The sequence below is a fragment of the Phalacrocorax carbo genome, chromosome 6, assembly GCF_963921805.1.
Source record: "Phalacrocorax carbo chromosome 6, bPhaCar2.1, whole genome shotgun sequence".
NCBI lineage: Eukaryota > Metazoa > Chordata > Aves > Suliformes > Phalacrocoracidae > Phalacrocorax > Phalacrocorax carbo.
In genome coordinates this window covers 19,413,775-19,435,744 of record NC_087518.1, presented here as the reverse complement: position 1 = coordinate 19,435,744, position 21,970 = coordinate 19,413,775, and the positions used below count along the sequence as shown (strand labels likewise).

Sequence of the window (21,970 nt, the reverse complement as noted above, 5' to 3'; positions counted from 1 at the left end):
AGTTAAAGGGTGCTCCTCAGAGCTATGTAGCAATGTATAACTGCTGGACAAACTGATACCAATATGTTTTTATTGCCTGCCCAGTGGTTGAGAAAATCTAAATCATTTGCAATAGTGTTACAAGACAGAGAAAGCTTTTGAGAAGCAAGGGGCCTTGTTTCGTTCAGTATTTTACAAGCTGACTGCAAGAAGAGTTTTGGAACGAGTGTTGCAGTAATTGCATTATTTTGTCATTCTCATTATTGGTTAAAAATCATAATTCAGAAGCAGGTATTGCAACAAAGCAGGATCTAGTTTTGTGCCCTTCTTACAGCAAGTAGGAGCCACAGCTGCCTTATTTAAAAATAAGCAAATAAAACCAGAAGAAAGATTTTGTGCTTGGCCGTTAAGCGATACGCTTCCCCTCCAGCAGACCAGGCAAGTGGTACAAACACTCCACGCAGTCGTTACTCAATGATTTTCTCCAGGTAAGTTGCTGCAGTCATATTGTGCATTTCGATTACGAGGAAGTGGTGTTTAACAGCAGAAACTCCCGTTCCAGGGCAGTATGCTGTGGGGGCTGCAGGATACTTAGGCCGAGCTGCCATATGCTCGTATGCTGATACTGCCTCAGAATAAATATTTAGCAGGATCACTGCAGCCTGACTGCTCAGCACTGACTCCTCCCAGTGAAAGGCAGGATTTATAAAAAAAAGTAAGAGTGGCACTGAGCTGTTTCCCACCACAGTTAGTGTGACACTATGAATCTCTGCTTTTCGTTAGTTCTCCTAAAATATTTGTGTTACTCTAAGTGATCAGAGCTTACAAATTTTTTTACTGGAGTTTAACTGTATATTCTAGAAAAAAATCATAAAGCTGTGAATGAAAGTTTAATGTAACTTTCTTTTAATTGAAGACAAATAAAAGAACCAAGGGCTCAAACACAGTTTAAAAAGACATCTTCTGTTCCCCAGTGTCTTCTCTCGAGCAAAATATACAGCATATATATATATATATATAAAAAACATACTACATTCAAGTACCAAACAGAATTTACATTTTCCCAAATAGAGAAAATAATGCACGATTCACATACCTTAAACCCAATCATGCATAAAAGAACACTGCCGACAAAGCAGCAGTTGGACATAGTTAATCACACTACTGTGTATTTTTCTGAAGTATGGACAACATCATTGGAACACCTAGTGCTTGGGAGTTTTCCATTTATAACATTTAATCCTGCTTTAAAGTCCAGCTCTGTGCAGAGACTTATTTGTCTAAGATCTGTTCAAATTTAGGGTTAATAAAAGAAAATCCATCAAATGCAGACTGATCCATGGACTCGATCAGGTTTTTGTCACTGTAAGACAATTTTGGCTTCTCACTCAGAAATTCTCTGTCGAAGTTGTTGTAGTCGCTTGCTGACTTCTGTGTTAAACAGAGAGGGAAGACAGCTTGAGACAAATTGCTTAAATAAAAAAAGGTAAGGAGATTAAGCTCCCTCCCTCCTCACCCCCTTTAGAGAAAAATCTTTTTGCCTATTTTAACAAAACTCTTAAGATGCTGACTGGGCAATCGCTTATTGTTAGTTGAACTCAGATAACACCAGATCACTCTGGAGAAGAACCACCTGGAGTTGTGATAATGTTTCATAGACTTACCCAAAGATTACTGACAAAAGCAATGCAGCACTTAAATATAAGCCCAACATTTCTTGCCACTAACCAAAATTTTTTAATTCCTGAAAGCATTTCAGAGAAAAAAAAAATTATACCCGATTGCAGCTGCTTTGTGTCTGGATAAAATATTTGTGCATGTTTCATAAAAATTCGCATTACTAAAGACCATGTTTCACACTCCAAACCTTCAAAGGTTAATGGCTGTAGGATCATTATGTTTCCAGAGTTCTCATTTCTATGGGAACACGCTATGTGAAGCCTTCCATTCTCAACGGGACAGGTCTCCTCCATTGAGTACATAAGTACATTTCAAAGAAGCTGCATTATTTCCAGATCATTTTATCTGTACCAGTACAGGGTGGAGGAAAAGCGGTTTGGATTTCTAACCAGGTGAGCAGCATCAGCATCCCCTGGTAATACAGACCATGAGTAACACATGGTCTGTTCTTTAGATGTTTTTTCAGGTCACATTAGGCATGTACATTAGAAACAGTTCTAAGTTCAGTAGTAGAGAGAATGCATCCTTTTGCCCACTTGGAGACTCTTGGGTGGGTTTGAAACAGCACATATTTAATGCTTGTACAGAATGCCTGCAGGCAGTTACTAGCTGAGTAGCCACAAATTATTGGTCCTTTTCAGAAGAGAAAAAAAAATCACCAGAAACTGTCAATGTTTCTAAACTGAGGAGAAGGGAAACTCAACTAATCATTCTGATATCCAGAAGATGGTATTACTAAAGAATCTCCTTGAAAGAATATAGGAAGACAATCTTAATAGGAAGATTTCAGGGCAGACAGAGGAATATAGTGCTTTTTATAACTGCACCATCCAAGAACAATGGGGTTTGAGATACAAAACTATCTCATTTTATAAATATGAGGAGAAACTTGCAATAGGGTAGTCTGAGCAAGTGGGAGAAAGCACCCCTTAACCCCTTGGCTGACATCTGCAATACTGCTGCAGAACAATAACCAACCCACATACCACTTTTGGCCGGAAAGGAGGGTCTACGTCCCGCTTCTCTAGCGCTGTCCAGTTGATGGTTTTGAAGAAAGGATGGTCTCTGATATTCCCAGTGACCCCAAGACGTCTTGTTGGATCCCTTTCAAACAGCTGCAAGAAAAGATAACCCAGTGAAGCCTTACATCTGCTCAAAAGGTAGGTGGCACTGGAAGAATAATGGGTATGCTGCTACATGAACAAAAGTTGCTTACAGTAAACGAGTGTTGATAATTAATCTGACCTGGCTTTCCATTTGTAAAGATAATTTGCTTGCTGATAAACAGCTCCTTTAAAAACCTGGACTTGTCCCTCCCTGAACAAATACAGTGCTGTGACCCACTCGGTGGTCATCAGTCCTACCTTTTCTAATATATCTTTTGATTCCTTGGTAATCCAGCGAGGGTAGTGAGGGGTGTCCACTCGGATTGACTCAAACAATTCATCTTCATCATCCCCGTGGAAAGGGGATTGCCCAATAAGCATCTCATACAGCAGAACCCCAAATGACCACCAGTCCACAGAGAATGTGTACCGCAAGCCTTGCAGGATCTTGTTCCACAGAAGTTCAGAGGAAGAGATACAAGTAATTAGTAAAAGGCAGCAATACATACCAAAAAACAGAAGAGGGATTTTAAGAAAGAATTTTTAATAACTATGATATTTAGGGGGTGGAGGGGGAGAGCAGCTATTTGTCAAATTGACGACACTGATGCACATCTGTAGTTTTACCCTTGGGTGCTGCTCGTGGGAACGTGGACAGCTCAGGGGACAGGTCTCTGCTCTCATTCAGAAATGTTCTCCTTTAAATAACCATATACTTGGAAAACATCTTCTCTGGTTTCTTTACAAGATGAAGGGAGAAGCAAGTTGGTAGTAATCTACTCTTAACAGACTTAGACATAATTTATAGCCTCGACAGCTAACTACCTTATTTGGACTATTTTACAGATCAGGTTAAGAAACAACTACGAACACAGGGAATTTAGTGAGATTCTCCTCAGAAGCTGCTTTTGCTTGAATTGTGGTTGTTTGCATGGGTACAAGTCTGTTCATCTGCATTGCACATAGATTCATTTTGCAGGAGCCCCGCGTGTATGCTGGCTGTAAAGGCATAAGGGAAAACTAGCTGTTCGAAAAGTGAATGCCTTAACATTTCAAAAACATGGGTTTTTAAACTTGCAGCTATAGAATATTTACAAGGCTTGAGCACCTTCTACAGCAACCTCAGATTTAATGTCTATTCTTCTGTACTAATTAGACACATTTATGACCTACTAGTCTACAAAGGGATGATTAATCAAAACAGCCTTTCTAACACTGGTGTATTAAATCCATCCCAGCAGTACGTGGCAGTGACATACTGACCTCAGGAGCGATGTAGTCTGGGGTCCCGCAGAAAGTGCTTGCCTTGTTCTCGCCAACAACATTTTCTTTGCACATTCCAAAATCAGCTATTTTGATGTGGCCTTCTTTATCAAGCATCACATTGTCCAGTTTTAGGTCTCTGCAAAAAGTGTTCAAAAAAACAAGTTACGCTTTAAGGACAAGTGAATCATTTTTATATTCAGATGCATGATGTTTCTTCACTAATAAACACCTACCCTATATCACAGAAAAAGGCTTTTCAAGAAAATAATTGTCCATCAACACGATATATACAAAATAGATTTTTGTGCTTTGAAGGCGGTAGGGAGAAGGGAAGAATTATCTCTAGTCAGAGTATAAAAGGCTGACGTGTATATATAGTGTGTGACCTTATAATCCTCAACATTTGCTTTCAGATCCAAAAGCACACCCGGTGCTTCTAGAAGGAGGCGTGAGTTAATGACCGCCAGCTGACACAGTGCTACACTAGCTCTGTAGCTCAAAAGAAGGATTTGTTGGATTCTTGGAGTACTTGGCAGGAGCATGAGTGTTTGAAGCCTGCCCAATTCTTAATACTACCTGTGACTTGTTCCTAGTTACAGCACAAGGGGGTTGATGTGTTGTGGCCATGGTCTGTGAAGTGTCCTGTTCATGTCTTTTTTCAGAATAACACTATTCAATCAAGTGAGAGCTTTTTAACAGCAGTTTCCAAAAGCTACATTCCCTCCCTTTGACTGTGATGCATTTTTTTGTCCATCTGGCTGCAAAAGCACATACCAAGGAGGGGAGGCTGAAGAGAAATTGAACAGTCCTTCTGCTTACCAAGAAAGACTTGAACAGAGCAGACAATTTTACATGAAAACAGGGCAGTCTTTTCTCCTTGGTAACTTAAGTTCCCAGTATCAGCTACTTAAACTGCTCAGATGGTGAGTGCAGCTCTAATCAAGGGTCCCTGATCTAATGCAATGCACCATAAATCATTCCACATTTAGACATCAGCTGCTGTTCACCTGAGTAAATGGGGAAAACCCACTGTAACGTAGAACTCGTAGCTAGGTAAGTACAGTGCCCTACCGTCTTCTGTATGGATGTGCACTTACATGCAACACCTACCTAAAACTGTTTCAGTCACATTCTGTGATTATATTGGTAAGCATCCTCTGTGAGACAAGGTTAAAAAAAAGTACCTTTGGGTTTGCTGGTGTCTTGTTGGAAAATGGTACCATTTCTGTGAAAATATTTCATACTGTGAAACCTCCCTCCAGGAACCTTCTAATTTAACATTGGAAAGTCTAACAGCAAGCCTAAAAATGCTCTAGAAAATCTGGGATGGAAGGATGTCATGCTGATAAGAACATATCCTGGAGACTGACCCTTTGCTGTATAAAAACCTGCAGGAGGCAGTGGGTATACAGTCGGGTACATTAAGTACCTTCTGGGGTTATGGCTGTCTTCTCTGAGAGGCAGATAGGCTTGCAAGAATCATCTTTCTTCACCAAGGAGGGTTCCTGTAATGGTCATTCTCTCTACAAACACTTTTTTACTAGTCTCTAACTTGAGACAATTGCTTTAAAGAATGGATGCTCCAACAGATGCTTGCCCTTTCTATAAAGGGAGATGGATGATACCAGCTGTTTTGGGGCATGCTCACCCAGGGCCCCATGCAACTCGCTCTCAAGTACATAGCCATTATTCTTTGTACCGGTTTGTTACAGAGGTAAGAGCTACCTCAGCAAGTAGTTACCAAATGGTGCTTTGAAGCTGGGGGTGGGGTGAAAAGGCTGGAGAAAGCAAACTGAGAGAAAACTAAATTAAAATAAACTTCTGATCTCTTGTAGCATGGGTATTTACAGTAAGAAGCAGCTAATCAGGAGCTGGGCCCCAGTGTTTCAACTTGGTGAGGCAGAAGCATCAATATTGTGGTTTCAGCAGAAGGCAAAAGCAGACAACTCTCACACCTCAGTGGTTTTCACAAGGCCGGTAGGAACTGACAGCCTCAAGGACCTTCTCCCTTGCCTCCAAACTAAATAGACTCATGATTTGAAGGCAGTGTTTAAAAATAACTGAAACAAAACCGCTTTTGTGCAACATAAATAACATTCTGTCGTTCTGGTTGCCAAGGAAAAGACTCACAGATATAGATTCTTCTCAGGCATGTTAATGTCCTTGGAATAATACCAGATCTCTGACAGACATCAATCAATTGTTACATCAATCATTAACTCAAAGATGCATGAAGTGCTAAGACAATTGACAGGTCCCACACTGGAGCTAGTTGGTACTCACCTATAAATAATGCCTTTGCTGTGAAGAAACTGTAGCCCACATAAAATTTCAGCTCCATAAAACCTGAAAAGACCAAAACATCTTCTGTCTTGCTCAGTTAAAACATAGCCAATGCAGCTGGCCAAAACAGCTGCCATAAGTGTCTCTTCATGGAGTGAGAAGTATTGTACACTCCCTTAAATACTAATGTACCTGTGTTTATGTAGCAGGATGCTGTGCTCCAAGTTAATCCCTTCACCACCCATCTGTGTTATCTAATGCCAAGCAGTACAGGGGACAGCAACTTGCCTTAATGCTTCATTCCGCTTCCATTAGGGAACATACAATAAATAGTACGTATTTGCAGAGAGAGGTGCACATGCCTTTTGAAGGACAGCTGCTGGGAGCTCAGTATTCACAGGATTGCTTTAGGAGGGACTGGGCACTAATGGCTAAGTTCAAAATGGACCTCACCTATCTCCTGCACCTGCCCAGCTGCAGCAGATAGACTGAAAAGTAGCATTGCTTCAGGGGCATCCTCCTCAAAAAGGAGGTGATAATCCAGAAAATATGACGGAAAATGCTAAAAGAATGTGTTTATCTCCCCCTGGAAATATTTTAGGGTGGTTTTTTCGTTTGTTTTAATGAAACAAATACAAAACTATTTCTACTTCTGTATGGGTAGAATGAATGTTGACTGAAAAACTTCAGAAATAGGTACAGAAGATGCCATGAGAGGCTGCCAGAGGCACAGACATTTGCAGAAATGCAGGTAAGTTGGAGAGGCTTTGCTGGGGAGAGTGGGAATAGAGCTTGCCCTGATCCATAAGGGTACTATCACCTCAACTTAGCAATACTAGTAAATGGTGTAAGTTGGGTTTTTTCTACCCATGCTGTTTTCCAATTTTTCCATCAAAGTACTGTCCTAAAGGACACTGAAGCTGTACCTTTTGCTTTTCAGTGCTGGCTCATATTGCAGTTTATCTAACATCACTAGGTACAAGCATCCTTTAAAGTAAAACATCACAGTGCTACAGAATTTAAGAAAACCTAACTCGACACATCATTAAGCGAGCTGCTTCATTGTATCAAACCAGTGTCTAGAAATACATTTTCAATCATCTGCCACCAGAACTTGAGTGAAAGACTGCAGGTAAGTGGTGCAGGACTAGAAGCAGTAAAACCACAGAGACTAAAATCATTCACAGAGGTGGGGACTGAAGGGTTGTGGACTTACGTTGCTCTGTAGAGATCAAAACGCCCCTTGTCTTGTATGTGGAACATCAGGTCTCCCCCGTTCAGGAACTCCATAACAAAGAACAGATGATCCTGCTTGCAAATAACCAGAGAATGGAAAAATTACTGATGCGATTGCAACCGCATATGAAGTAGTGGCAAGCAGCCAGTTTCCTCCTCTTCCGAAGTATTTCACCGTTTCATGCATCCCTAAGGCTCCTACAGATTTGAGTAGCCTGGCCTCGTACTGTAAAGCTAAATAGCTGATCTTGTATTCTGTGGATTTCTAGACTTAATAAAAATATATATTTAAATAGACTTACTGACTTCTACCTGTGACAATCATCTTTTTTTCCCCTTAGCTTTACCCTCAGTAAGATCAAGGATTTAAATTAAACTTCCTCTTATTCCAGATTGCATAGATGTTCTTCTGATCTCATTCTGTTCTCATCAACATATGTGGGGGTCATATTTACTTTCCACAAGGCCTGTGAACTACTGCACACAGCACAACAAAAGGAACTCTAATTCTTATATCACTAAGTTACTTTCACTTTACTGCTGGCAACAGCATCCATTAAAAGGCTAAGTCCAGTGTGTTGCTGTCACCATTGGGCTTTTTCTTACCTTTGTCTGAAACGTGCAGTAAAGATGTGTGAGAAATGGATTTTCCCATGCAAGTGCAAGGACCCGCTTTTCCACCATGGTACATTCCACATCATCATCAATTAGCACCACATCTTTTTTCAGAGCTTTGATAGCAAAGAATTCATTCTTCCCTTTCAGCTCAGCAAGCAGAACCTACAAAAAATAAAAGATGAGATTACAGCACATGTAGGAAAGACTCTTGCTGATGGTATCAGTAAGGGAAAGTCAGAGGTGTTTGTAGTAGCTGCAATGACAATTAAAAAGCATTTAAATGGGCATGATGAGTGAGATTTGGGAAGGTGAATTTGCTGGGAATAGATATGAGAAGATGGGGCTCAAGGACCATGTAACACAGGCACAGCAACTTCCAGGGCAGTTTTTCTGTCAATGACTTGTACAGGTAAAGCCTGTTCCTTCATTAGAGCTGTAGTTTCAGAGACAACAGTGGACAGAATCTGTGGAGGTCATCCTGCTCTCCCGCACCTCCCCCTGCCACCGCACTGGAGCATTACGAGGCTGTTTCTATACAGAGTATATGAACATCAAACATCCTTTTGCACTGTGGTGCATGCATAACAGGCACTTTCTCTGCCTCAATACTAAATAATTGAAAAACCATTGTACATAATGAATAATTTTTGCGTTTAGACATGATTGAGGCGATGAATTTCTAGTGTCTTTGACAAAGATGGCTACATTCAATTCTGATAAAAGACTATTTACCCAAGCAGCTTTAACAGTAAGGCCTTTCTGGTTAATGGTAATAGCCCATCACGTTGCAGAGATCAAGCAAGGAAGTCACCTTAAGCTCTGTAAGTTTGTTACATACCTTTCCAAAACTTCCTTTCCCTAGAACTTTATGGAAGACAAAGCTGTCTATGTTGAATTTTCTCCTGCTTGCAATTCGTGATGCTGTCTTGGCTGTGCTTCCCTCCCAGAGTTTATCGTACTCGCTGTTATCTGCTAATTGAAACAGGGAGGTTATAGTTCAATATATTCAGAAATACTGCATGACTTTGATCCCCCACTAAGAATTAAGTACTGATGTGCTATTTCAGTGCATCTGCTGTTGGAATACTGGTGAATCTGAACATAAGGGTTAACTCCTGTAGTTGATAACAGAATTTAAATTATATGAGCATAATTGGTAGCGTTAGATTTGAATTGAATCTCCGATTGGTTCCAATGCTGGGTTTTAAGCAATACTTAGACAGGCGTTACAAAAATCAAAGGCCCTAACTTTCCCCTCTGACTAAGATACAGAGCAGGATTTGGAGAAAAACATACTTTACAAGGACAAATTATTTTTCTTCTGTTAACAGAACAGGCTAGTCCCTCAGCCTAAGCAGAGAGGCCATAAAAAGATCTGATTTATGCCCAATGCTGGCTAAGCAGCACGATCATATTGGTTAATCCTGATTATATCCTAAAATTGATAACTGTCCTTTCTTTGACCCCCGCTGCATAGATCACACTGATGATAACCATAAGCTGCCCAGCATCTGCGATAACCCGGGGAGGAATCACACTGGCTGCACCCAGACTTAGTATTAAACCAAACCACCTTTGCAAGAGGGTTTTTCTCCCCCCTCCACTCTGTTCTGGCAAACCAGAACAAGTAATATCAAAATTATTGTCTTACTGGGCATTTCAACAGAATTAGTTCAATTTATGGATGAATATGTAAAATTCTGTACCACTCCAAACCCACCCATTATCTCTTACTGAGCCTGATGATTTCCTTCTGGTAAACAGTTACTTCTACAGTTGCATTTATTTTTGCATAAATTATCATAGGTTAGCAGTTAGGAAAATAAGGCTTATACAATGGTGGAAGTCTTTAGTAATAGTTAAACCCCAGCAAACAAACTCTTATTCTGAACCTGTAGAGATAGGACTCCAGGTACTACTTAATTATTTTAATGATTTAATTTGAATTAAATTATTTCAGCCATTCCATCTCAAGTAGTATTTTGGCTACTTAGACCCTAAAATAGATAGCACTTGTCATTGGTTTCTAACTGTTTGTGAACAAAATCAAGATAACTGACAATGTGCATGACATTTCAGTTACAGGAAGGAGGAAAGCGTGGTGTACACGCGTGTCTGGTTAGCGAAGCATCCTCCAGTTCCATCATGGGGAACTGTGCTGCAGTGAGTAAAGCAAGCATTTTGCAGAAAGTTGGGTATGCTCATGGACTTAAAAATACAGGTATTGGACAAAACTTATGTGAGCATTTTGTGTGGCTGGGAGAAGGAAAAAAGAAATATATGTGTATATTTTTTTAACAGTGCTTATTAAGAAAAGTTGTGTATCATAAAGCAAGAATGAATAACTACTTGAATTGTTTGTGTAGTCTGGTAGGAAAATGGCTAAATTAAAACAATGTAGCTTTTCTCACCTGTTGTATCTCCTCCTAGAGCTCTAGGTTTCTTATCAAAATCTTGATAAATACCAACACTTTCTACAGATCCAGAGTCGGACCTTCGTGTAGATTTCTGAGGAGGAAGGGACCATTTGAAATTATATTTGCACCATTACTTTAGAAATACTTGTAACAATGGCTGTTAAATATAACATGATGACAGTATAAACTGTCCTTTTAAATTATTAACTCCTAGTACATATCTTTTCTCAAGAAGTCTGGTTCATAGACTGTTTAGCCACAGATCAGCCAATTGCTTTACTTCCTTCACTGCAAGAAAATAAATCATTGACATTCCTGAACAGTCTATGTTTTATTGTTTGTTGCAAAATTATTAAAGGTATAATGGTTTGAGTCCACAGTGGGAAGAACTTAAACTGTAGGAAAATGTCTCCTTGGATATATGTTCATTTGAACCAGGAGATAGGAATCACTGTCATACTGGACATGCTGAAGTCATATCTTTGTGTGACATCCATCTTTAATACAGTTAAACAAGTTTTATGTATGGAAGATCCCTGAGATCAAATGTAAGTAACGAAAAGATTGAGCTTTTCTCTGTCGTGAAAGAGCTGGCACAACAGCTCTCACTGTTTTCAGAGTAAATATCCTGTGAAAGCTTAGGAACATGCAGCTCAGAGGAAATACTGTTGGCTTTTGTGATATATTTTCCTGTTTTATTTCAGAGTTTATGTCTGAATCTTTATTTACAAGTCAGATGTCAACCAAAAGAGACAGCCACGTTGCAGCAGGAGATGAACAATGTAAATTATGGGGCCAGTGTTAATTCTGCTGTGTGTATACATCAGATTAATAAACATTGAGAGTATCTGGTATATTTCTCCTTTTTATTTAATTTTAGCATTCAAGTGGAATTCTAAGGTTGAAGCATGGCAAAAAGTACTTCAGCATTATGCTACCACAGCTTAAACAATTAAACAGAAAGGGAGATTATAACCTTGGCACCACAGGAGAACAAAGTCAGATTTCAGGAAGCCACACACTTTTTAAAAAATTATTTGTTAGGTGGGATTCTGCCCTCCCCAGATTCAACTTTAGGCTATTGACATCTTTGTTACTCTCTTTAAGGGTCAAATTAAAAAGAGAAAGCTGTTTTCATTTCCTCTGTTGCAAACACAGTTCTCCATAAAAATGATACAGAAAAAAAATGAAGTAAAAACCCCAAAATGCTCTGAAAACAACTAATTACCTGATGAATGTCAATAAAGCATACCTGGCTAACTTGATTTAAAGCTTCAGCTAGCAACTTCTGGTTTATTCCACATAAGTTTGCCACCTTCTTCTGACATTTATGATGCACATTCATCCCACATTCTAAAAGAAACGTACGGACGGTTACACAAGCATCAGGAAAATACTGTCTGACATCACAACAAAAAGGGCTGTTTCTCTGTGCAGCTCAGAAACCTTGTTACAAGGCCAGATTGGACATGGATCTATCATTATTAATAAAATTGCAGTTTTAATCTTTAACTCAATGAAAGCTACAAAAATTGTTCAAAGGGAAGAAACCTCCAATCATCATTACTTTTTTCTCAAAATCTGTTACAATAAAGATCATCTTGCCTTTTTGTGGGAGAATTATAAAAATGGTATTTACAGTAAACACTTTCAATACTCTTTTAAGCACTCCCTTGAGTCAGATGCACCAAGTTTCACCTATTCCCAAAGTAGTAATTTTGATTATACTCAAATCACACCTCTGCAGCATGTTTTCTGACTGCATTAGAAGCTCACCTTGGCTGAGCTGTCACATGAGTTAAATGCCTATTTGCCTATCTCTAGCAGCAAAGCCTTTCAACCACACATAGATGAGATTAATCCCATTCTATATAACACACGTATACAAACACACAGTGCATAGCAGTAGTTAATCTCTAGTGGGGGGGAGGGGCGGAGGGTGAGAGAGTACACTGGAAAAGCACGGAGGGTTCCCGGCTGCCCTCCCTCCTCCTCTGTACCTTCACATTTGAGTCCTTGTTTGACCAGGCCCCAGAGCAGGCTGCCACAGTGGTCACAGAAGGTAGGGCTCATGTAGTTGTAAACTTTGAAGCGATGAGGCATGTCAATGTTGAAACGTTCCTTCTGGAACTGAGGACAGGGAAAGGGGTGAGGCACTTTACCCGAAACAGGATCAGCGTCTTAGAGAAAACAGCTTGGATATTACAAAAACTACAACAATTTTATCTTGACTACCTCAGCCTTAACATCCCTCATCTAGCAGAGGAAGAATCTGCCCATCAAATACTACCCACCCCCTTGCAGGGCTTTTAACTACTTTTTTTGATTTAAAGTTTCATTCACTGCATGTTGTGTACAGTCTTCAAGGGAAAACAGTACCTTGGGTTGTACAGCCAAGCACCTCCCAAACGGACTCGGCCATTTCTATACAAGGTTTTGTTAATTCAGGAGTGTTTAATTACATAATTACACTCTAACTACATTGTCCCCACTCTTACCATTGTGTCCCTGCTGTTGGCTGCAGTACCAGTACACCTCCCAATGATTTTATCAATACATTTCTTATGAATAGCAGCATTGCATTCTTCAAGACATGCACAAGAAAAAAAAAGGATTCCTTCAGATAATAAATACACAGGATGAAGTGTTCACATTTCATAGCACAATGTGAAAAAACACAGTCCTTTCCAGCATACTATACACACCAAACCCTTTCTTTTCTATCAAGATTATGATCTTTTTTAAGCTGATTTTTTAAGCCGATACCCCCTCGTTTTCATAACCTCTATTTCTAAACTACATCTGCCTCCATAGACAATGCCACCAGCATCTGATAACAGAAGGACAATATTACCCTTTTGAGTTTTACCCTTTGATATCTCCCCTACTGTTCAGAGTAATGCAGAGATGTTTATGCTAAGTCAAAAGTACTTTTCAACTCAGCTGTAAAACCCCTCAATAGTTGTAATTCATTTTAGAAAAGGTTTCACAAAAACTGCTGTCATAAATGAGCGCAACTGTTCAACAGCATTACACACTTATGAGAAGAACAGCTAAGTCTAAAAATCTTGATACTAAAAACTCATGTAGGAATCATAATTTGACAGCCTTAGGTTACTATGCAAAACTGATGTTTAACATCTGCTACTACCTATGGTGATAATGCACTGTGCCATGCATATTTACACAAGATTTTTCAACAGTAACTATTAGATCGACAGATTCATGTGATAAGTGGTACAAGAAGAAGGTAAAATCAACTTACGCCTACATTTGTATCCCTGTTTGTTGAGTCCCCTGAAGAAACAAATGATAAAGAAGGAAATAAAAAACATACATTTGCTGGAATAAAAGGTGGTGGTCATGGGGGTGTTATTTTTACCATGTGAATCCTTTGTCTATGGGAATATTTGTTCCAATTCATGAACTGGTCTAAATTCTACTACTCAGAATCCTCCACCTTAGGAAACCAAAGTTTAGAAGATAAGGTGGTATGTTTTGATAGACAAGCAAATTAGGGGGAAAACCCAGAAAAGACAAGGTTTCAATCACATGGGAAGTCCTCCTGATCTGACTTACTACAAAAACAGCCTTACTATGAAAAGGATCCAGCTTCCTGCTCTCTATGGGTCTTTGCTATCAGCCGCTTCACACCTCAAAGTTTGAGCACCATTTTCTCAAACCCACCCATCTCACTCTTGTGAAAGAGCTGCTGTTGATCACAGACCAGATCTCAGTTGATGCTGATGGAATTTTTGCTAATTATTTCAGTGGCAAAAATGTTGAAGTTCTGTTTTTTAATGTGAAAGACAACTATAGTTCTTAGGTATAACAATACTCTTAGTAAATATATAATTTCCACTTCCCAACACATATGAAGTTACATGTAATTTTTACCTCAATACACCTGAAGTGAATTTTGCAGTGATTTGACCCTTGGGGGAGGGGGAAGGTTAGTATTTCCTTCTTACCATACAAAGTCTTTGCAGACAGAGCAAAATGTAGGTTGTCCAAAGAAGGTAGCAATAAATTCATGATTTTTGATGTAGTGGATTTTGGCTTGCTTGATAGCTCCTCTCCTGTTCATAGTTACTGTCCCCTCCTCTTCCCTCATTGACTGTTTGCAGTCTAAGGGGGAGAAAAGACAACACACTTTTAATACTTCAAGGTATGGCAAAGATTAATATTTGCTTCTCCAAACAGTTCAGTTTGTTTTTGTTTCAGACTTGTGTTTCTATTTATTTTGCACCTGCATTCTGTAGGCTTTCAGTACAAAGGTGGAACACATGCATGCACTACTTCCTAAGGTATCTCTGTGTCCTTGTTTGCAAGTGCTTCCCTCTCCTACTCATTCAGAAGAAGCCTCTAGCAAACAAGCTAAGAGGAAGAAGCAGGAATGGAGTACAGTCTCACTAGAGAAACGACAACCACAGTTGTTTCTTGAAACAATATAAGGTCCTATATGTTATGTGATTTATGTGGAAGAGAAATAAATGTTTCATTGGAAGAGTGAGGGTTTTCTCCTTCAGCAGAAGCCTTTACATGCTGCTGCTCCGTGTGCCCTCCTTAAACAGAACTAGAGCAGAAATGCAGGTGAAGTGCTGAAAGGCCTCCTGAGTCACCACCGGACCATACTACTGCAAGATGGGTTTCTTCCAGCCTCCAAGATCGTTAAGCAGTGAGGACAAATGAGATTTTCAATTAGACATTTCTAGTACACTACCTTGTAACATTGATGCTATATCTGTCTACATGTCTCATCCTCATTCCTCTCCCCACCCAGTCCCCTTGGGGACACAGTATACAGTACTATATAATACTATAGTAATAATAGTACATACTGTAGCATCTAATACTATATTACATAGAAATTACATATAGTATTAGCCAAGGAAAAAAAAAAACCAAAAACTTCTTAAGCGCTGAGTCCAACTGGCTCATACAAATCCTTCATTACAGGTTATAGTTCTTTCCACTGACTTCCAAGGAAGCATCCAAGTTTCTCTTACAAAAGAATGAGTATTTTGTATCTGAATCTTTCACCCACAACTTAGACACTATATAGCCTTACTTACACATTTTGAAAGTAATAGGAGTTTTTAAATAGAGGTAACCTCATAAAGGTATATCAAGAGAGACTGGGTAACTGGTCATTTAACCCTAGGACACATTTCTCATCAATAGAGAAGAGCTGTTGAGGGACAATCCCATCCAGAAGGAAAAGATAAAGGCTTGAATCAGCCACGGGGAGCCGATCAACTGCTAACCTCATCACCTCTGGCCAGTGGCTTGGGGGTCCCAACCTGGAAGAAACATGGACATGGTTCACAGGTTGAAAGTCCTGCAAAATTTAGGGTAACAGGAGAATGTTGTTTGCAGGGTGGAAGTTTCCACAATAACTGAGTAAGGAAAAAGCCAGAAGAGTGTTTTTCCCACTGTCAATACAATTGGGGTTTTTTTGCTCCATTGCATTGCTGCCTTTTATCAACATCAGTGGGAGCTTTGCTTTTTATACGGATAGAAAGAGATTTGTTTCCTTTGCCAAGTCACACTAACCACAATGCCTGAGCTTACTACAAAGTTACCCAGGAGCTCTGGTTTTCTTGTTGCTAGCTGCACTTGTTTTTTTGTCATTATACTAGCTGGCTGCCACCACTGCTATTCCAACAGACCACTGAACCTGGAATACAGTCTATCATTTGATACCATTTCGAGTGTCCTGAACTAATTTATCAGCCACAGCCAGACTGCAGCAGCATGTACTGTCTTAGAAAAGAAAGGACAACATCAGCTCAGAGATTAAGGAAAGATTAAGCATATTAGTGAAAAGAAAGGTTAAAAAAGGTCCCTGGGTTTCGCCACTAGGTACTAATGCACTTTTCTGAGAAACTGGCCATCTGGTTCAGAGAAAAGCCCACCCTGCCTCCCTCTGAAAAGAGCTCAACACATGCACTATGACACCCTGGCACTATATATGCCATTGAGTTACCTCTTCCCCTCCAGAAATAGGATTCATTTCTGCTGTTCAAAACCATCTACTGAGTTTGCACAACAAAACTCCCATCAGCTGCTGCACTTCAGCTTGTTGAAGTCTGCAAATAGTACTATCTCTTTGTTTAACCCTGCTGAGCAAATACAGAGACCTCACCCTCTGTTCCTCAAATGCTTCAGGGAAACCACACACTGAAACGTGCATGCAAGGGAAACAAAGTTGTTGAGGGTCAGTAATAATGCATATTGTTTGCTGCATGAAAAGGATGTCTTCATAAGGGTGATTTAATCAGTAAGAGCAACAAAGCAGAGAAAGACATGCTGCTTTACAGCATGTGTTCTGAGGACAAAACTTGTGATGGAGAAGATTAAGGGACAAAAGCCTCCCTAAAGTCCGCAACACAAGCAAACCAAGTTTTTAGTAACGAACTAACATAATTCACCAGGTGAACAGGACACAGCTTCTCCTCATGCGGAAATACTTCTATCAACTTAGTATTGCTGATACCACGTCCAAAATTCTCTGACAAAACTTCATCAGGATGTTGGAAACTATTGTGTTTCCTCCCTGTCTGGGACACTGATGTTGAACTTAACAGAAATATATTAGACTGGCATCTATTTTTTGAGAGGGCAGTTAACAAACTAATCACTTAGTTTGTACAAAGGAAAAGAAACCACTCCCACTTTCCTTAAACACACTTTAACTGCCAAGAATCCTCGAGCACAGCAAAACTTTAAAATCTGCATGTGAGAACACAGTCTTCACAACCAGCTGCCTTATTAATAATACCTTTGCCAAAACCAACCAATATATCAAAGAATAACTGAAAACATTTTTGTATGCTTCAGAAGAAGCTGAGAGGTTTGGACAGCAGCTGTAAGTCAATTGCACCTGAAGTTAGGAAGGCTCTGAACTGAGAGCACAGTTCATTTCAATTTACTATGGGTGTGTTTAACAAGTTATCTTTAATGTGTAAATTACCTTTAATGTGTATTGCCCCAGAGTTTTAAGAAGTTCAGCCAACCATGAACTCGACTAAAGGCTTTATTTCAAAGATGTGGAGAGAATTAAGAATTGAAAGGAAGTAAATTTCCCAACAACTATATGGATGCAGGGTGGAGATGGGGGGGGAGGAAGACCCACAGAGAAAAAGCCTTTGCTTCCCCCTCCAAGCAAGCCAGGATTTCCACAGAATGAAATGTTTGTCCTGGGCCAGCACATGGTCCGAAACAGTCATGTATAGAACAGCTGAATCAGCAACTAGAATCCAGGTGACCTCTGCGGCCTGGACCTGAAATTAATCATTTTGGACCCAGCACGGACGATTAAACATAATCTATTTCCTCTATTGAGAACTCTGGTTAATATTTATCACTGACACATTGTTCATGTATTTCAAGGTCCCTTTTCAAATCTTTCAGCTGCTCTGACACAAGCACCCAGAACTCCTCTGTGTGGTATAATTATTAAGGAACCATTAAGCACACCTGTGAATTAGCAGTGCCATTCTCCAGAAGTGCTGTAAACATAGCATTGTATACTCTATTTAATGGTTCTTACAGCCACTAACATGCAACCCACAGTCTGGAAAACATTTGCTAAAACAATACAGCTAGGACTCTGCTGAACTGCAATAAACTTCAAGGTGAGATGTCAAATTGTCTCAATTGAACCTCAAAAGTTCAAGGACAAAACAACCTCCAGAATAACCCTACTAGATTTTTTTTTTTTAAAGAAAAAATATTTACCATCTTCAGAGTTCAATTTTCATTTTAACTTGCTCATTTCACAGTTCTGTTTGTGAACAGAGGAAAGATAACAGTGCTACTGTCAGAAACTGAGAACCAGGACTTCACTTCAATCAGGGACAGGCAAAACATTTTCTGAGTTAACTGGCTGCTCAAACTGATATTTGCCTGAAGCTTTATAATAAATTACAAAACCTACTAACATTTCTGTTCACTGTCCCCTTCTGCTGTTCTACTGACTTGCACTTGGCTTGGTTTGACAGTTAAGTGTGCCTTCAGGTCAAGAAAAATATTAATCTCACAGAGCAATCATTAAAAAGGAAAACTTATTCCTCAAAAAGGAGACCTTCCTGGTATGAAATATCTCAGAGGAAAACTGCTCTTTAGCTTGGTCCTGGAGAGGACTGCTTTACAGATTGTTGGTACAAAACCAAAACACTCCCAACAAACCATTTACAGAAATACAAGTTTCCCAGAAGTCTACATTTCTGTGATATGAACTTGCTACATTAAATCATTTTGGTTTTCATGATCATCATGATGTTTCATTTACAGGCAGAGTATTAATATTGCTATGTATTTCTCTTAAAAAAACCAACAAAAAAACACCAAAACCCAAACCCCATCTCCTCCATTCTCAGTATTTGTGGATTTTACACTGCTGACAAGGAAGTAGCAATACCAATAATTTGCTACTGTATCAGGCAATGCCATTTGCTCTCAAAGCTGGCGCATACTATCAAATTACCTATCTCAGGCCCAAGCAGTTATACTAGAAACTTCAGCATAAGTGGTCAAAACCAATGTTACAAACTCTTAGTAACACCTTTATGAAAAGGTACGTATACTACGTGTGACAGTGTATGCACTTCTACTGTAAGAGAAGCTACAACTATGTTATGTTCTGTTCTGTGCAGAGACTGGGACACCCACAGGACACAGACTTCTTGCCTGCTCCTCTAAATAAATGAATGAAGTCCTGCCTCAGCTGCTGCGCCAGCACCTACTACTGTTTTGACTGACACTTAGCAGAGCATTGGAGTGCTCTGCAGCTACTTTTATAGCATGTCTCTACTGAACTAGTCTTTCATAGGCATTAATGAAGCCAATGGTCTTTTCTAAAAGTGCTAAAACAAAACACCAGAGTTTTAACAAACCCTGCCTTTCAATCCAGGAGGAAAAAAAACCCCATGTCCACACTACAGTCTTTGTAGCGCTTATACCATCTGCAGAACTGCTGCTGTGCTAACACTGTCTGTGCTCAGCTGTACGGAGTAAGTTTTTGTTAAATTTCAGCAAGTGTTTTGGTTAACACTTCTGCACAGATATCAGGTATCTCATTCACTGTGGTAAAACAGGGTATAAACTGGAAAAGCGGTTTTATCTTTTTTCTTTTTTAAATTACAAAGGCAAGTAAAGCCAACCTTTAAAAATACAGTGTCTAAGTCAAATTGCTTGTTAACATACAAAATATATAAAATTTTCTCTGCTCTACACGTTAGCTACCTTACCAACGAAACACACCGCCAGCTTTGTGCTTGTGAAATTACTACATGTGCAAATGTTTGATTTTCTTAAAGAAAATAAGCCAGAAAGTGTTTTTATTAAATTAATGCAATCGTGCTTTTAGATGCAGATTAAAGCAGATGCTAGGTGCCACTGAATAACTATCACATCTGCCAAATTTACAGAAATAGTATTTTCTCAGTTAAATGATTAAATCATACTAACTTCCCCATTTACAGTTATATGGTCCAGAACTCTGGCTTTTCAGCCCTCATCATCATTATTTACAATCATGTGACAATCCTTCCCCAACACACTTCATCCACAGAGATACTTGCTTCAAATCTTAATTTAGACCCATGCAATATGCAGACTGTGATAGCAAAAATGTTATTTACCCTATTATTTTTTCACAAATGCCTTGGAAAAATTCTAAAATCTCATGCTTCCCCAACACTCATCTCGACACACAGAGAGAAAAACATATTTAAAATATATGCTGCACTCTCGTTCATGTTCCTCTCCCAGAAGTCAGATACTTGAGATATCAACAGTTCACATGTAAATTACTCACCTTCTGATACATGTAATTGCATTTTAAGGAAAAAATTCACTAACCCTTTCTCCAGGAAGCTCAAGCCAGCAAAACAGCAATTCAGAATTCAAAAACAAGGCACAAACATACTTCCAAAGCCTCCAAAGCTGCTAACACCACACAAGACACTCAGCAGTACAGCAAGCCACCTCTGTGATCCTGGGTTTCCTTACTCAATAAGGTCATTAACTACATTTGAATAAACAAAGATCAAGTAAAGCATTAAACATATTGCAACTCCCACCTATTAAAACTAAAGCTGCTTTACAGAATTATAACCTAGTTTCAATACTACAACGAGAGAAGAAGGGGCAGAAAGAAAACAATATTCTGAAATGAAAATGGGGGTCAACACCGTGTGCATGGAGATTTTCAAACAAAAGGCAGCACCTATAACTCGAAAGGTACTAATGGTAGCAGTACCTTCAAATAAACTAGGGAACAACTGAAATGCCAGTTTCAGAACAAGCCCTTTTTAGTATTTTAGAAACACAGCTACCATACATTTCTCTATGGAAAGGCACATCAGAGAGAAAACAAAATTGTGTGTGCATGGGAAGGAATGTGAACTGTCCCTGAGCTTTCAACTATTAACTAAGGGTTTTAGCAATGTGAAGAGCGGATGTTAATTCAAACATCGTTGTAATGCACTAACAAACTTATCTGCTCTAATACTAGTAACTGCTAATTTAACTAGAGAAAACATTTACAGCAGTGCAATGATGAGCAAAAAAAAAAAAGCAAAGTTTACCTATTTAGCAATATACAAGATAATGACGTGATGGAAGTCTACAACTTTGAGGGGGATTAGTATATTAAAACATACTGATGTTGGATGTGAACACTGCAAATATCAGATTGAGTTACTTTCCTTCACAAAACATAGATGTATAAATGTCTTGAAAGGGAGTTTCCACTGCCTCTGTGGTTTGGTTACCAAAAAGGTATCGGCAAGTAATTATCTATAAAGTAGAAGGTAGATAGCAAGCTGTTGCAAGTAGGTCTAGCAAGAGCATTAAGATGCGAATCTTAACTTGCCATTTAAAGTACGATTGCAAGACCTAATGATCTGTTTGGTATTTATGCTTCATACACTACCATCTGCAATCCCTAATAAAGGCAATGAAAAGAACTGTAAGAACATTGTATCTATTTTTGAATTACTTTGATCAATAACTAAGTACAATTACAGCACACAAGTATATTACCTCTCTACTACCAATTAACAGCAAATTAAGGCAGGCTTTCACTTATGCCACCTCTACTGTTCCTCATGCCTATGTGGTAAAGAGGAAACATGCTTCAGTCTCAATAAATAAGCAACTGAGAATACTGAAGTTGGTTTTGGGAACTTTTAAGTTTCCTGGACAAATGGATTTCTGTTTCTCATTGTCCTGGTTTCAGCTGGGACAGAGTTAAATTTCTTCGTAGTAGCTAGTATGGGGCTATGTTTTGGATTTTTGCTGGAAAGAGTGTTGATAATGTGGAGATGTTTTGGCTGTTGCTAAGTAGTGTTTACACTAGTCAAGGACTTTTTCAGC

General features: G+C 39.2%; 1 protein-coding gene across 7 annotated transcripts in view; it reads right to left on the bottom strand.

Annotated features, from left to right (window-relative positions):
* Positions 1–862: 862 nt before the first annotated feature.
* PRKCD (protein kinase C delta) overlaps positions 863–21,970 on the bottom strand; it is a 66,573-nt gene continuing 45,465 nt past the window's right edge. For 3 of the 7 annotated variants that reach the window (XM_064454045.1, XM_064454046.1, XM_064454050.1), the window contains 14 exons: positions 14,557–14,713; positions 13,851–13,882; positions 13,084–13,169; positions 12,586–12,715; positions 11,838–11,938; positions 10,580–10,676; positions 9,007–9,140; positions 8,157–8,330; positions 7,531–7,625; positions 6,315–6,377; positions 4,029–4,167; positions 3,024–3,212; positions 2,646–2,774; positions 863–1,410 (listed from right to left, as the gene is read on the bottom strand). In XM_064454045.1, coding sequence (XP_064310115.1) covers positions 1,252–1,410; positions 2,646–2,774; positions 3,024–3,212; positions 4,029–4,167; positions 6,315–6,377; positions 7,531–7,625; positions 8,157–8,330; positions 9,007–9,140; positions 10,580–10,676; positions 11,838–11,938; positions 12,586–12,715; positions 13,084–13,169; positions 13,851–13,882; positions 14,557–14,713 — 1,685 coding nt within the window. In that variant the 3' untranslated portion in view covers positions 863–1,251. Of the gene's footprint in view, positions 1,411–2,645; positions 2,775–3,023; positions 3,213–4,028; positions 4,168–6,314; positions 6,378–7,530; positions 7,626–8,156; positions 8,331–9,006; positions 9,141–10,579; positions 10,677–11,837; positions 11,939–12,585; positions 12,716–13,083; positions 13,170–13,850; positions 13,883–14,556; positions 14,714–20,452; positions 20,669–21,970 lie in introns of those variants that run through there. The other 4 variants (XM_064454051.1, XM_064454047.1, XM_064454048.1 and 1 more) reach the window with 4 other exon arrangements.